This window comes from Pleuronectes platessa, chromosome 11, assembly GCF_947347685.1.
Source record: "Pleuronectes platessa chromosome 11, fPlePla1.1, whole genome shotgun sequence".
Taxonomy (NCBI): domain Eukaryota; kingdom Metazoa; phylum Chordata; class Actinopteri; order Pleuronectiformes; family Pleuronectidae; genus Pleuronectes; species Pleuronectes platessa.
In genome coordinates this window covers 15,550,667-15,566,863 of record NC_070636.1, presented here as the reverse complement: position 1 = coordinate 15,566,863, position 16,197 = coordinate 15,550,667, and the positions used below count along the sequence as shown (strand labels likewise).

General features: G+C 41.8%; 1 protein-coding gene across 1 annotated transcript in view; it reads right to left on the bottom strand.

Moving 5' to 3' along the window:
- Nucleotides 1-935: 935 nt before the first annotated feature.
- LOC128450761 (regulator of G-protein signaling 6) overlaps nucleotides 936-16,197 on the bottom strand; it is a 45,202-nt gene continuing 29,940 nt past the window's right edge. The window contains exons 3-17 of the mRNA XM_053434414.1: nucleotides 15,589-15,688; nucleotides 14,729-14,779; nucleotides 14,521-14,627; nucleotides 12,213-12,264; nucleotides 11,671-11,735; nucleotides 10,081-10,157; nucleotides 9,158-9,239; nucleotides 8,724-8,798; nucleotides 7,648-7,749; nucleotides 7,342-7,514; nucleotides 6,999-7,124; nucleotides 5,623-5,809; nucleotides 4,281-4,370; nucleotides 1,263-1,319; nucleotides 936-986 (exon numbers count right to left, since the gene is read on the bottom strand). Coding sequence (XP_053290389.1) covers nucleotides 936-986; nucleotides 1,263-1,319; nucleotides 4,281-4,370; nucleotides 5,623-5,809; nucleotides 6,999-7,124; nucleotides 7,342-7,514; nucleotides 7,648-7,749; nucleotides 8,724-8,798; nucleotides 9,158-9,239; nucleotides 10,081-10,157; nucleotides 11,671-11,735; nucleotides 12,213-12,264; nucleotides 14,521-14,627; nucleotides 14,729-14,779; nucleotides 15,589-15,688 — 1,395 coding nt within the window. The remainder of the gene's footprint in view (nucleotides 987-1,262; nucleotides 1,320-4,280; nucleotides 4,371-5,622; nucleotides 5,810-6,998; nucleotides 7,125-7,341; nucleotides 7,515-7,647; nucleotides 7,750-8,723; nucleotides 8,799-9,157; nucleotides 9,240-10,080; nucleotides 10,158-11,670; nucleotides 11,736-12,212; nucleotides 12,265-14,520; nucleotides 14,628-14,728; nucleotides 14,780-15,588; nucleotides 15,689-16,197) is intronic.

Genomic DNA, 16,197 nt, shown 5'->3' with positions numbered 1-16,197 from the left:
GATATATATTCATCTTTGCCACAAGTCTCAGTGTTGTAGAGACAAAACATTGATTCTCCAACAAAGACTTGGGTGAAACTCCGACAGTGTTTCTGGATGCTACATTAAGCCCTTTATGCCAGATTCTGGAATGTAATGAAGCATGAAAGGTTATAACTTTTAAATATCAGTTTTGTAGATGTCATTAAATATAATCTATGGGAGATAAAAGACAACTTTGTTATGTTGATAACGGCCAAACCTTTAACTGACATGTCATGTGCTTTATAAGAAACAGATACAATAGAAATTTCAAGATTATAAAAAGAGGTTGGGTATATATATATATCTTTAAAAAAAAAAGTGTTGTCATGCTTCGTTTATTGCTGGCTGTCTTGTGAGCATATAGACGAACGTTAAACAGATTTATGTCACTGTTAATGTCTCTGCCTCTTTGACTTTTTATTTTAGGGTATGTCCCCCAGCTGTTTTAAAGCAATAGTCAATTCATTGCAAATAACATTTAAATGTAGCTTTTTTAATCAAAGAATAATGTTGCTTTTAATATCCAATTAACATAAATATAAAATAAAATGAACACAACATAAACGAATCAGCTTAGTCGACAAACAGCCTCACAAACGGCCTAATTTGCCACCTATGTGATGAAACGAGGGCAGCGCTGGTCTGGATGTGCTTATACTGGATGCTGCATGCCATGTGTAGTGATGGCTGAGGTTCCCCTTGTCAGCATTGTCCTTTTCCTCAGTGGTTTGCGTCGGGTCGTTCACCCCAGCAGGCCCGGTGCTCCTCTACCAGTACAGTCCTCGGAGCAGCGTGTGCAAGGCCCCGCACAGCAGCCCTGTCCAGCCTGGCTCCGCTGTCCATGCCCCGGCCACTGTGCGGGGGTCATCCCCCCAACAGGGTCTGGCTGGGCCCCTCCAGAACAGGCTGTGTCAGGATGACTGCATCAGGCCTGTCAGGCGCTTCCCTGTCAAAGACTTGCCCTGAAAGGTCAATTCAGACGACACGGATCAACAGACTGAGATGCTGAGAGCAGGAGGTACTTTGTAAATCACACAGAATCTCTGCCCACAAGGTGATTTGATTTAAAATGCTAAGCTGCAACCATTCACGTGACTTATCTTACGCACACATTCACATCCTGGTACAGATTTTAAAGCCACAACAGAGTGTAATATGGTTTTAACTGCAAAAGCCACTGATAGTGAGGCAGCCAGTGTGGTTTGTGATATGAACAGCCCCAGCTCCGAATGACTTACCACACTGCGGGTGAACTTCTCCAGGGAGGTGCGGCGGCCCTGTTCAGTGTCTGCTGGCTGCTGTTTTGGGAGGGGGGGAAGCAGGGTGAGTGTTTGGGTCAGGTACGGGTGTCGACGGGGGAGAGTCGGGGATGATGTCGTTAGTGAGGAGAAAGGAAGAAAAATAAGGGGAAGGGGGGCCAAGCATGGCAGAGATGAGGGCCAAGGACAATGCAAGGGGGGGTTGCATATTAAGGGGGAGTGGTGTGAGTGGAAGGCCCGCAAGAAGGAGCAGTGTCCAAACGGGGGAAAGGGCAGAAAGGCGAGCATGAAGAGAAGCAGCTGTGATTGGCTGAAAAGCTCCATATTACACAGTAACAGCTACATGAGTGTTTGTTGAGCTGTGCATGTCTTCACATGACACTGACAAGCTGCATGATGTGGATACAATCACATAAAACACAATCACCTCCTGATACAACACTGGTGCATATTAGGCTGCATCTGTCAACCACCTATATAATTACTGGTCGTATCTATATGTTGTATATGTTGGTTACTCTCTGTTCACATAATGACTTGGTTCTTCTCTTCAGAACAGTTTGTCTGTGTCGTGTTTTTCACGACTGTCCCTTGACATCTTTATAAATTTAGCTGCAGAGTGTTTTTTACTCGTTAAAGCTGTGTCATGATGCTTTGAAAGCTCACACTCAGTTTCAACCTGCTGATTGGCTGATCATAATAATGGCCGACAACAAGAGCTGATGAAAGCTGCTAACAGACAACAACGGTTCAGTGTGTAGAATTTAGTGACATCTAGTGGTGAAGTTGCATGTTGCAGCTGGATACTCCTGACCTCACTCTCTCCTTCCAAACATGAAACATGTTTAGTTTGTCCAGTCTGGGCTACTGTAAAAAACATGGCTGCCTCCATAGAGAGGACCAGCTCCTGATGTAAATATAAAGTATATAAATATAAATTCTAGGGTAAAGAAAACACATTTCCTAAAATGTAGATGGTTACACACTAGTGATAACATCTCCAGGATTAATGAATATTCAATCTCTGCCAATAAATCCCTTTCTCCCCTAAATCATGCAGACTGAACCTTTTAGACGACCCATCCTCAGCATCTTTGAATGTATATATAAATAACTATATGTATATATGTGTGTATTTGTGTGTGGAAATATCTTTCTAATTTGCTTTATTTTAATTTAACTGCTGAGCTGGATGGTTTCTTCTTGTCACACCTTTCATTGAACTTTTGACCCTGTGTTAACTTGCATATGACAAATAAAAACATGAAACTCAAAGTCTTACACCTTGACACGCTTACCCTATGTAAAGATTTTTTTTAAAACATATGCTGGAGGATGTCAAATTAAATTAAAAAATTTGGTTAAATTAACTCAGATATTCAAGTTAAATTAACTCAAATAATCTAGTTAATTTGATTAGAATATTTGAGTTAAATTAATTTAGAAAATTTAGTTAAAATAAAATAAATAAAATAAATAAAATAAATAAAATAAATAAAATAAATAAAATAAAATACATTTACGAAAAAATAAAATACAAACAAGGGCTTTTTTAAAATTTTGTACGCTTGTGTAAAGGGTCACAAGTTTAATTGTAAAATTATCCAGTATTGAAGGTAAAATGGGACTGATTCATTTTAGGTGCAAATTATCATAAATTTAATTAATTAATTGTTAATAGGAAATATTTTTAAGATTTTTTAATGGTAATACAACATTAGAATGCAGGAACAGATTGATGAACACCTACTGATCTATTAGGACTCCAATATCTTTTCAATAGAACACACCACATTACAGTAACACATAGTTATAACTTTATGCAAAACAAAATTCAGTCTTGCAACATAATAAATCACATTTCCACAGCACCATAATGTTATCTCAGTGAAAAACCTCATGTGAATATTGACTAATAGAGCTGTTCAGGCTTGGACTCTGATCATGAGATAGAAGTTTGGTGGTGATAGGACAATGCACAGTGGAGTTATGACAACATCGTCTCCTTTGGCGAAAGATGAACCTTCGCCGTACTTTAATGTTTACACGGTTTTAGGAAATATATAACTCTTTGAGTTAGTTTGTATCTTGTGATGAAACTCATCTCAATTTTAGGTTGATCTGATGTAAGCCCTGGTACAAGTATCTCAAAGTAAAAATGTGGAATATGGCCAATATGGCCACTAAATGCAAAATAGCAGTCTTCCTGTTACGTTTTTCAAATTGCATCTATAGAACTTTTTGTTTGCCTGGTCATGATACACATGTGTAACGTTTTTTTGAAGATCGGTTAATGTGAACACGTTCCGGGGGTCTCGGGGTTCTCCGTTGAGCCATTTTGCCACGCCTGTTGAAAATTCCTCCAGAATACGTACATTTTCACCACTTTCTAATTTTCTGCAAAATTTTGTAAGAATTTGAGCATGTTAAGGCCCTCAAAAAGCCAGTTCATTTCCCTTTAAAAAAATGTAATAATAATCCTTACAATGTCACTGTGTCAGTGCCTGTCAGTGCTCGGGCCCTAATGATGAAATGTACATTCAACAACCTTCTAGCAGTAGTGTAATATGGATACTACTTCTACAACTTTGAAGTTGGTGGATTAAAAACATCCCTGAGGACAGGTTGTGTGAATCGAGTGAATTGAGATTAGTTAATCACATTTTTATCTGTGATGCTCTTATTTTGAAGAGTAACTATATTTATATTACATGAAATGTCTGTTCGAAATCCAGAGAAAACTTCCCAGTGTACTGATGATGACAGAACGGAATGTCTGTTCAACTGTAATGCTTCTAGGCTACATTAGTTTCTAAATCTCTGAACAAACATCACGGAGGTTTACATGGTTTCGTTAATTATGCTGCTACTCTGGTTTATTTCTTTCTTAATTTTTTGGGGTCTTTGTCTTTATCTGCTTTAGGCTATATAAGAAATGCAATAAAAGTGACTTTTATAAAAGGAGAGGTGGTGTCGTGGTCAGTGAGTGCAGCTTACCTTCTTTCTGGCTAACAGGAGGTCTTGGTAGACGTTGGATCGCAAAAAGCGTGCATAGCTGTCACTTTTCATTAGCTTGAAAATGTGCTCCTGCAAGACAAAGAAGAAAAGTGATGAGATGAGAAAGTGAAAGAAAGAGACGTCTGATTGTAGCTATGCACTTCATGCATTGTGGGATTTTAGAGGGGAAGAGGATGGGGTGGGCGCAAACCGATCGTGCTGAGTAATGTGCTGCCAGTGAGAGGCGTCGCACGTCATACACCGGCAGCCCTCGTTGAAACCAGAGGAATCCACGGTGAACAACCTATTCACGCCATTACTCGCCTCATTAGGCCCTGGCACAAACACACTCTGTCATTCTTCTTTCCCTACTCCCTCCTGTCTATTCCTCCATGCCCTCGCATTCATTCACTTGTGTAACGTGAGCGGGGTGGAAGGGTTCAGTGCTTCTGTGGGGCAAGTGTCGGAGACAGGAAGTGTGTGTGTGGGGGAATGAAGTGTTGGATAAACCCATCTGAACTTCTGAAGGAGCTTTTTTACTTGCAAAAGATCTTGTACGGCTGAAATCTTCTTTTTAGATGAAACAACAGACAACACAAAGTACTGTCATTTTAATGGGATAGTTCACCCAAAAATGAAAATTCACTAATTATCTACTCACCATTGTGACAATGGAGGGAGGGGTGAAGTATCAACTCAAACCGGCCTCAATTAAACCAAGTTTTTAGCCTAGATGTCCTCTGATATTTTCCTTACCTGACCTTCTACTTACATTCTCAAATCTGGCTCGTTACTTTTTTCAATCTCCACGGATGACAACGTAAAAGACGTAACAACATATTAGGTTGTTAACAAAAGAGGAAAACTATCCTATTTTGTGTACGTATAACTTATTTCATTATAAAAGAGGCATCGTGTATCATTGAAGTTAAAAACATGTTTACTTTTTACTTTTGTACATAAGTACATTTCAGAGCCTCTACTTTCTTACTTTTACGTGAGTAGAGGAACCTCTACTTTTACCAGTCTTTTTTTGCACAAGTATCTGTACTTCTAATAAAGTAAAGAATATGTGTACTTTTGCCACCTCTGGCAACTGTACCCCTGAATCTCTAAAACTTGATGTGGACTCAAACACTTCACCCATCCCTCCATCGGCACAGTGGTGAGTAGATAATGAGAGAATTTTCATTTTTGGGTGAACTATCCCTTTAATTATGTAAACACCTCTATATGACTTCCTATGTGGCACTAGAGGTTGTATCTCTGTGTACAGTGGCAGGTGTTTTTACACTGTATCTGTTTGGGTTGTGAGAGCTGTGAAGAAAACGCCACAGTCCACCTGAGCGTCCTCGTAGCTGTATCGTCCGGGGTCTTTCAGGTTCTGGCTCGTGCGCTCGTAGCTGTGAGAGTCCAGGTTGATGGAGCTCGGCGCCCCCTCAGCCAGGAACTCCTGCCAGATCTCCTGAGCCCTGGCGGGGACGTCCTGGAGCGGCCGTCGCTTCAGATCCTGCACTGCTAACCAGAACCTACACAGTGTCACATTGTCACATCCAGTCAGTGTCAACGTCCCAGGAAAACAGATACAGTAAATACAAAAGCTGATTTTGTTTTTACTGTGTATCATATTGACGGGTGACGCCATTTACAATAGATAATTGCATCGTTGATTTGAAATATTTTAAAATAATGTGCAATATCCAACATGACTTACTCTTTTTTCATTTAATTTCTACTCACTGCTGCTGTGTTTAGTATCTTATTCTCATTTATATGTATATCTACTAACAGGCACTGCTTCGGCATTACTCGGTATACACTTAATTTTGTTTTTTTACTGTAATCTATTCTACTTAATATTGTTCTATACTGTAATATATCTAATATCCATCAGGATTAATAAAGTCTTGTAAATAAAATCTCATCTTGTTTTACAGTATAGTATGTTACACTAGCAGCATTAAATAAACTAAGGTTCTAATTGTAAGTACTCAGTGTTATTTATACTATAATACTTGAAAATAATCCTGCAGGTTTCTCTGTTACAGTGAGTTATAGATAATCTGTGATATGAACAGTAAATGTAAAGTAAAGTGCATGAATTTGTTCAGCAAAATCTCTCCAAGGAGTTTAGGTTTACATCTGCTTTTGTTTGTTTATTTGTTGATTCACAGTATTTATGCAAGAACTATAGGATAATAATTCATGGATCATGATGAAAAGATCAGACTCATTTAGGAGAATGATACTTATGAGTGTTTGTAATTTGGTGCAGAACCAAATAAAAAGTGGATCTAGTGAATTTAAATGTGGTTTCATAGAGGCACATTTGGCAAAAGTATGAACTCGACTAAGTGCCACTCTGTTTTGGGGGTTTGTGCAGCAAGATGTGACAAAATTAAACTCTGTTTAAATTTCAATAGCTCTTGTGTTACTGTATCAAAAGGGGATTCCACTAATGTAACACTAAGAACTGAGGTGCCAACAGAGATCTTCACGCTCTCACTTCTAACTGCTCAACCTCAGATTTCAAACTGACACTGACTCAAGTGAAAGCTTAATCACTTGAGACAACTTCTCAGCAGTTCTATCTCACTGCCTGTAAATTGACTTTGATGTTTGGAATGGGTGGAGTGTCCCTCATGCTACAATAACCCACACAGGGGACCGGTGGGACGAATATGAAATGTTGAAATGAGATGTGGATGGCGGCCTCACCGCAGGTTCTCTGAGCTGAACTCTGACTCCAGGAACTTCAGGAACTGGTCTCGTCCCACCGGGTCCTTCAGGGCCTCCTCCAGAGAGAAGCCCCATCTCTTCACACGCTGCTGGCTGGGGTCACGACTGCTCCCAATACAACATTATTAGACAAAAATAGATCAAATTAGTGAGATATTTTCTCTACAAATTTCAGAACTAAGTGAACCTCTCCTCTCGTTTGAGATCAGATGCAAACAGACAGATCCCAACAGTTCACCAGCACTGAGACCTCTACCTGATCCAAGCATTATCAACCCCAAGTAAACTGTCTGCTAACATCCCAACATCGCCACATCCTCACCTCGCCTCCAAGTCCCAGAAGGACGTGTCGTCACTGACCCAGGGGTTGGAGGGCTCCGTGGCCGACACAAAGGGGTCGTAGTCCATGAACTGCTCCGTGTAGCTCATCAGACTGTCGGCCACTTTGGAAACCTTCATACAGTGTCGGTCCAGCTGCATGTTCAGGAAGGTCATCTGATGGGGAACAGACGAGAGACTAATGAGGAGGATAAATAATCCAGCAGCTCATCGGTCTGCATCCCTGACTGCCATCATGATGGATTGTGTCAGGCGGTGTCGCTGGTGGGGACATAAGAAGAAGAGTTACCTGCTTCTGGATGTCCTCTTTGGTGGGCTTCCTGGTCGGCTGCGAGCTGCTGTGGACGGGACTGGGCTGACTCTGGCCGTCGTCTGGGACCCCGTACACCGACTGCAGAGAGCGATGGCAGAGACATGCTTATTTTGTTTTGATGGGATTTGTATTTGCTATAACTCTATGCAGAGCTGTAACTCGCTGTCATGATATCGGTTGCTGTATTTGTACGGTGATTATCTGCTCTTGATGACAACTCAAAGCACTTTGCAGTTCAGTTCATTCACACATTAACACGGCATCTATGTGCATCAATAGCACACTGGCACGGGCAATTTGGAGTTCAGTATCTACACAGAACCAGGTCAGTAGTTTGTCCTCGAGTCTGCAAGTGAAAGTATCCTTGAGCAAGACTGATCCACGAAACGCCCCTGACGGCTCTGCCATGAGTGTGTAAATGGATTTTGTGACTGAGAGAAAACGTTCTGAGTAAAGAAAAAGCTGCCTGAATGTAAGTGAATAGGTCAACGTGAGCTGTAAATGATGTAAAGTGTTTTGAGTGGTCGTAACAAAGTGACTAGAGAAGTGCTGTATAAATGCAGACTGTATGCCATTTACACTCACACTCACTGACATACTACATTCCCCAGTGCCTTACTCTAACCGTAATAATAATAATAATACTTCACTGTATACTACAGTGAAGTATTATTATTATTTTACATTGAGTGCAACGTATTTTTGTCCAAAATATAATAAAGAATTACTAGTTATACTACTACTACTATACTATATAATAAATATATTCTATAGAAAATACATTTTAATATAGTTTTGTCAATGTAAATTAAAAAATTTAGAAGACATATAGCAAAGAAATGTAATATCCTTTTTTTTGTCTTCAGTTTCATTTGTTGAAGCTCCAACACTACTAAACCTGATACTGGTTTTTGGTCCAAAAGTCTCAACTTTTTGAAAATATGACCTCAGCAGTTCTATTATCCTGTGTGGGACGATGGTGGGAAGATAACGCAGATGAAAGACAATAATATCGAGGTTGGAAAGCCACCCTCCCAGTTTCCTCTGCTCACCTTTTTCACTCTGTGTGGGTTCTTCTCTCTTCGGCACTTGCGGATGTCCATCTCCGTGGTGTTGACGCAGCCGGGCTGTGGGAGGCAGCAGGAGACAGATGAGTGTTTCTGGGTCAGATAACAGGGTTTCTCCAGCAGTGCATTGTCGGCGCCTGTCCTCCTCAAACAATATGCCACTGTTCCTCCATTCAGCCAATGCCACGCTCTCTGAAGGCTTGTATGCAAAGTGACTGGCACCAAATCTGATTCTGCCACCAGCGACAACAACAGGCCTCCCTGCTGAACAGCGCGAGGAGCTGAATCTGCAGTTTTTCAGGCTTTAAATGCCAAAATTGTCAACCTACATAACAAACCCTTCGTTTATTTCCTTTTTTTTTGTTGCAGCCTCTGACCTTATTTCTCTCTTCTCTTTTTTTGTGACCCAACAAACTCACCACAGGCCGATGGACGTCCCAGAATGCCCTCTCCTGGCTGTCCAGGATCTTCCTCTCGGCCTTGTCCTTCTTCCTGTCGATCCTGCAAAAACAGAGGACACAGGCCGCTCCCTCATACCTCTGAAATATCAGGTCAAACAGCACCAACTCAGCAAACCAGGCCTCTGAATGAATGCACACACACTCTCTGACACCAACACATACACTGAAACCACTGACAGTGCAGACTTGGGAGAAAATAACTGATGAGTGTGGGTCATAACCTGTCTGGTCACTTCACCCGCCGTGCCTGGGGCTTCCTCTGATCAGGCCAAGCTCTTACATAACTGGCATTTACCAACCGGGCCTTTCTAGGTGGTGTATACTCCCCCTGAAGGCGTATTGCTCCTCATATTAACCCCCCCACTCACATAAAACAGCAGCCACTTGTCAATGTCATTTCTCTGAAGGTTTTCTATAGACCAGAGAAGAACCTTCTTACATTACACAGTGACAGAGCTGTGCTTACAAATGGCAGCCACCAGATGGAGGTATTACATCACACAGGAGCTGGGGAGAAACGTGTGTGTGTTTGTGTGTGTGTGTGTTTCTAATTCCATAGGGTAATACTTGTATTTAATGCTTGTATACCCCTCCAGTCAAAGTAGAGCATAAAATAAGAACATTCAGAATTAAATAATGGGTCTGATGCCCAGCTTCAGACCCAGGCTGAAGGTTATTTCCTCTTCCTTGGGGAAATAACACGAGCATCATGCATATGGTCAAAGGTTATTGTTTCATATATTTGAATGTATAAACCTTATTTGTATCAACCAACATCTCTCCCCACAGCCCTCCTCCTGTATCTTTGACCCATCAGTGTGACACTGACGTCAACAGGCGGCGTGTTGTGATTCACTCGTGAAGTACACAACGTGACTCACTTCACTTGAGCCTCAGCTTGCATGAAGATGAATTCCCACTTCCTGGCAAAGGCCCTCTGCAGACGGGCAAGGTTCTCCTGGAGGAACCAATCAGGACAGAGAGACATGTTATTTTTAATTCAAGACCTTTAGATGATTTTCATAATCCGTTCCCTGTGAGGCTGGGTAGTGTCTTTACGTTACTGTTGCTGAGAAGGGACGACCTCTGACTCACTGGGAAACAAGTCAATGAGCTGAAACCACATTTATATTCACTAGATCCACATTTTTGGATCCACACCAATTGTACCCACTCATAAATATCAATGTGTTTTTGTTTTTTTTATCAATCTCCTTGAATTAATCTTTGAGAAAATGAGGCAAATGTTGAATAAAACCCTTTATATCTTGCAATTTTAAAGAAAATGAAAAGAACCTTTCCTGACTCAGCTCTGTTATCTGGATCCACAACAAAATGAAATTAGCTTTATCCTGACCCACACAACAACCTTCCACCAAGATTCATCCTAATCCGTTTGGTCATTTTTGCATAATCTTACTTAAAAATAAACAAACAAACAATAAATGGACAGGGGTCATCACAGAAACACCTTGGCGGAAAGGATAACTAATAAATGCATTCTTATAGAAATAGTTTAACATTGTGGGAAATATGCTGTAGGTGTTATCCGAGTTCCCGGAGAATACCCACACAAATACAGGGAGAACATGAGAAATCCACACAGAAAGACCCCTGGCTGTATCGAATAGGATTTGAACCAAGAACCTTCTTGCTGTAAATCTCACCAAAAAAGTTACATAAGTAATAAGTAATTTCTTTTATTTCCAGAGCTGTATTTTTATATCATCTCTGATCTGAGACCACAAGGGATGATTCCTAACAAAGCTTCATCACAAACTCGTGAGTTCACAGAGTGTAATCCAGCACTGCATGAGGCATTTTGCTTTGCATGTAAACTAACATATCAAAGCTGCGTATTAAAATGTGTGTACACTCAATAACAAACCTAAATGAGCATCTGTTGAAGACACAACACATGACCTCATTACAAACAGAGGAAAAACTACTGAGGACCAACTAACAGGCGTGTAACAGTGAGAGCAATGAGGCCCGGAGGCATAAAGTGACCTGAATATGGAGAAAGGAAGTGTACTGGACAATAGTTGCAGAGTAACTCAGAATATGAAAATGCAGTGGATTGCTGTAGTGTAACCAGCGATCAGCTCTGCTGACACCCCCCCTGAGACTGTATCGATCTGCTGATGCAAAGTAGGCTCGCAGATACCTTTGTTTACATTTTGGAGACAGTAAATGACTGTGTGTCAATCTGCCAAATGGTGCTTCTGAGAGAAAGAAGAGCGACCTTCATCGAGTCTGTGTCAAAGTCTGTAATGTGATAAAGGCTTTTTGCTCGGAGGAATGGATTTTGGCATTTCAAGGCCCCAGAGGACTGGATATCAGCGCTTTTGTTCCTCAGGAAACAGCACATTCATTGGGTCATCATATTATGGTACATTCACAATGGGAGCTTAGAAATGATTAACTTGCTGGCAATAGGCACAAACGTTAATGACAGTAACTGTACTTACAGCCTCGTAGTCGGCCAGCTCGAGCCTGGCCTTATTCTGCATGGTGCGCTTACACAGGTAAATGGCTGGAGGGGGGAGAGAGAGGAAGAGAGGGTGAGACATGAAGGGGACAATGGAGGTGGAGAGATGGATCATCTGCTTTGCACAAAACAATACAAACGGGTCTCTGACGGCTGGTGCTCTTTATTTACTGAGGTCTCAGCTGTGTGAACCAACACTAATGAATGTTACACCGGAGCAGGCAGGCGTTGTGTCGTCTTCCGAAATAACAAGCCTCCAGTAAATGTCATGGAAATGAGGCTGTATCTGTGACTGTCCGGCTAATCTCATCCCATAGGACCCTTCTCAGGGGGCAGCAGATACATTATAGGGAACGGCCCCCATGGATCAATACTCAGCGGGTGTCAACAGCGGGCCGACAGTGTGAGCTGTGTCTCAGCTCCGGAGGAAGACTGACAGCTGAAGGGTTGAGCGGGATCTCGCTGGTTGGGAAATGCAGACATAAAAAAAAAAAAACCCTGACAGACAAGAGTGTGACTCACCATAGTCTGTGTTCTCAGGCTCCCAACAGTTTGACGGCCAGAAGTACGGAGACTGATGAAAGCAGAAGGGGAGGAAACAGAAACAGATTCGGTTGATTTGCTTGTATATCCGAAATACATCCGATTCTTTACATACGAGTAGAGAAAAACAACAATATTCTCCAGTAGAGTTCTCCCCCCACCCTCACTCCCCCTGCACTTGTCTTTCACACTCTAAAGACGACTCTTTGTTTGATAATGATCCTTGATGTCCATGTGCTGCACGTAACTATCTGGGGAGCCATGGTAGCAATATTCTCTCTATCCATATTTAATTGTCTATTGCAACTGATATTACACATTCAAAGTTCATTCCCGAGCCCATTAATAATGGATCACTCACATCTATCATGCATTCTTAATAGCAGGGCCAGATTTAGAACTCCACGGAACCCGACCACATATTTCATTCCCACTATAACTCATAATGATAATTAGCCAACAAGAACGAAAAAGGCTGATGGTGAGGGATGTGCTTGTTTAATGAACAGAAAGGTTAACATGCTCCTGTTTAGCACCGTGCGTCTCAAAGAGGATGAGGTTCATCTGTTCGGCACAAACCGGAGACATTTGTGACAAACGGCAGAAGACGGTTGTCATTAAATCTAGGTCCTCTACCAGTTTCCTGTCTATTTTTAGAGGAGCAAACAAAAACTCGGCTGTCACTCTGCCTCACAGCACAGCTAATGGAGAATAGCCAAATACGTTTCAAATGCTCCGTGGACTCATTTTTTACAGCCTCTGATGACGTGGGCTTGTTGCATCACGACAACATCAGAGGGAATATTTTTAGCCGCCGCTGAATGAGCAAGTGTGACACACGCTGGCCTCCCTGCGCGGGCACAACAATGGCTTTTAATCTCGAGCAGTGGAGGTGAAGATAAATGCGTTCGGAGGTAGATTGAGGAGGAGGAGCGGGGGAAAGCCTGGTGACAGGGAAAAGTGCAGAGCCAGCGAGCAGCCAGCTCAGCGCTTCCCATAGGGGAGCTCTGGCTACTGTAGCTGGATTAAGACGCTAATGGCTCAGTCACAGCATGAGTCATCACAGAGCCCATAGCCATCAGTAGGAACCTGTCAAAGTTCATGCTGGATCAGAAGGAGGGAAGACGAAATAAACAAAACACCCCTCTGGCAAGCTGCCGGTCCACAGGCTTTTCAGTGCGGCCCACCTCCTGCTGCGACGCTGCGTCCAGCAGAGATGGACCATATCGACCTTGGTGGGATGAGTAATAGGCTTAGCGGGGATTGTTCTCATTACCATCGTGCAACAAACGTATCCCTCTGATAAACTGCCATCATCTCCCTATTCTGTATTCAAAGACCTCAAGTTCAAGTTGACTTACTCATCCAAAGTATACGTCTGAGCCAAATGTGCTGAAACAATGCAACAAAACCTGCAAACTTACTGTATAACCACACAACATAAAGACACAACAAGGCTACGATGGTGGGTGTTGCACATGGTGGGAGAGGTTCTGTGGGTACACCCAACACATTCAAACTTAGCCAGGACTGGCAGATTAATGAATAAATACTAAACAAATTATAGAAAGTGCAGAAAGAACAACAAACAGTGGTCGGCAAAGTATTTCCCCATATGATTATTGTACGTATAATTTTAATATATAATACAACGATAGTACAATTGTCACTTTACCACTCAAACTGTATAACAAAGAAACATTGAGTTAAGGATATAAAGAAGGAATTTAAAAACATTAATCCACTTTACTTGTTTACTTTACTCACTGTTTTTATTATGAATATGATTGTAGTTATTCTGGGATTATATTTTAAGCTTCAAACTTTAAGATCTAACTGATTGAGTCGAACAAAACTTTTCTTCAAGTTGAGTTAACTCACGTTTTAAGGCAGCAGGTTAACTTTTGTTTTTAAGTTTTACCAACTTGAAATAGAATAGAATGAGTATTTACAATATCAATATAGAATTTAGTATAGAAATTTATTTGAGAAGACTAAAATGGTTGAGCTGTTTTAAAATACTATAATAATACTACAAATAATAATGATACTAATATTAAAAATACGTCTATATTATTTTACATGATAAGAAGGCCTAACAATATGTAGTCAAATATACAGAATATAAACAAAGTATCAGTAATCAGTAATAGCTGGCTGATTGACACATATTATGAAAGTAATAATAAATAACAGGAGGCACAGTGGTGATAAGAGGTCGTATAAGTGACAGCAGGTTTGTCCACTGAAACACATGCAGGACTCTACGTGGCGGAGGGTTCTGTACCTGAAAGCGATAAAGGGTTCCATCGTCCTTAAGTGTCAGGACATGGTCAGAGATGGGGAAGATGTAACCGTGTGCAGCGACCAGACTCCCGAGGTGGATGGCTTCAGCTGTTGACACGACAGGTGGCACACAGACTTAAAATTGCCTGTCACTTCATCTGAGATGCTACTCTACCCACATGCAATGACAGATCTCTCAGCAGCCGTACCTGGATCCTCAACGGAGAGGTTTTTCATCAGCCACTGAACGATGTCCGCCCCTGTGGTTCAGAGAAGGACATTGGTTAGAAGTGACGTATCTCATCAACAGATTCAACCCAAAGCTATTATCTACAGACAAAAGACGAGCTTTGGGCAGGAGGTGTTTGTGCTTGGTCTCTGCTCAGAAGCTGAGGGTCAGAGCTGTCAGAGCTGAGTAGGAGTCAACATAATGTTAACAGGTCTGCAGTCCCCACTCTCTCTGACACCCTCGTTGCTCCTGGACAGCACAATGTTTGGCCGCGGCCTCTCCGTGGCGCTGGGCAGAGGCTGCGAGAGAGAGAGCGAGCGTGAGGCAGTCAGGCCTGGAGGAGCCGTGTAAAGGAGTGACTCAAAAACAGCCTCTGGGAGAGCGGGAGCAACTCCCTCATCCAACACTGGTGACTCATTTCATGCACAAGCACACACACACACACACACAGGAGTACAGTGTGTGCATGCAGATGGGTAAAGACGGATTCAAAAAAAGGAAGAGAAAAATAGCATATCTGCAGCATGACAAGGGCAGCGTCACACCACAGGCAGTTTCCCCCCAGTGGCCGAGGTCTTCACTGCAAAGGCATCATCTGCTTCCAACTGTGGCAGCAGCGAACTAAGCGAGCCCAAAAGGTCATGTTTGCTTTGCAGTTTCTGACTCGTCCGGTCTCGCCAAAGCACTCTCGCTGGGAAAGACTGCAGCGCTCTCACGTGTGCACACACAATTATCAGCTCATCAGGGGAGATTAAGGATTATTAAGGAGGAAAAAGATAACAATCACACACAGACATGGACAGTAAACACATACACACACATGCACACACAGATACTAACCTGATACCACACTGGGGATCTTGGAGAGGAAGCTTTTGACGGTCCGGATGGCTACACCTCCTGCTTTCTCATCTTGTATTCGTGTCACAATGTCTTCAATCTACAGTGAGGACACAGGGAGGTCATTTTTTAATTTCAATCCCAAGTGTTACGTGTTTCATTTTAATTTATTTACTCATTCAAACAATTCATTACTGTTGTTTGTAGAAAAATGAGACAATCAAATAAAAAATAAAAAAATACTTTGCTTTTAGCCCATTGCTCTCATCTGAATTGGCTCCAACAACATCTATTATGATGGTACAGACATTTTTATTTTTTAAATATGTAAATCTTTACGATGTGATAAACATACTTTCAGTAAATTAAATGAGCCATTTTCTGCTACTTTTGAGGTTCTTAATTAAAGTTTGGGTTACTACCCAAATTTGTTTTGCATGCTCTCATCAAACACATCACTTTCCTCAGACTGATTTCTGCAGATCCTCTTTTCAGCCTCTGTGTAAAACACTTGGTCTTAGCTCCTGTCTCTTTAAGGCCCACTTCCCTGCTGCATCTCTAATCGGCCAGCTTGTCCACTCTCTTGTGATTGGTCAAAGGCTTCCACTT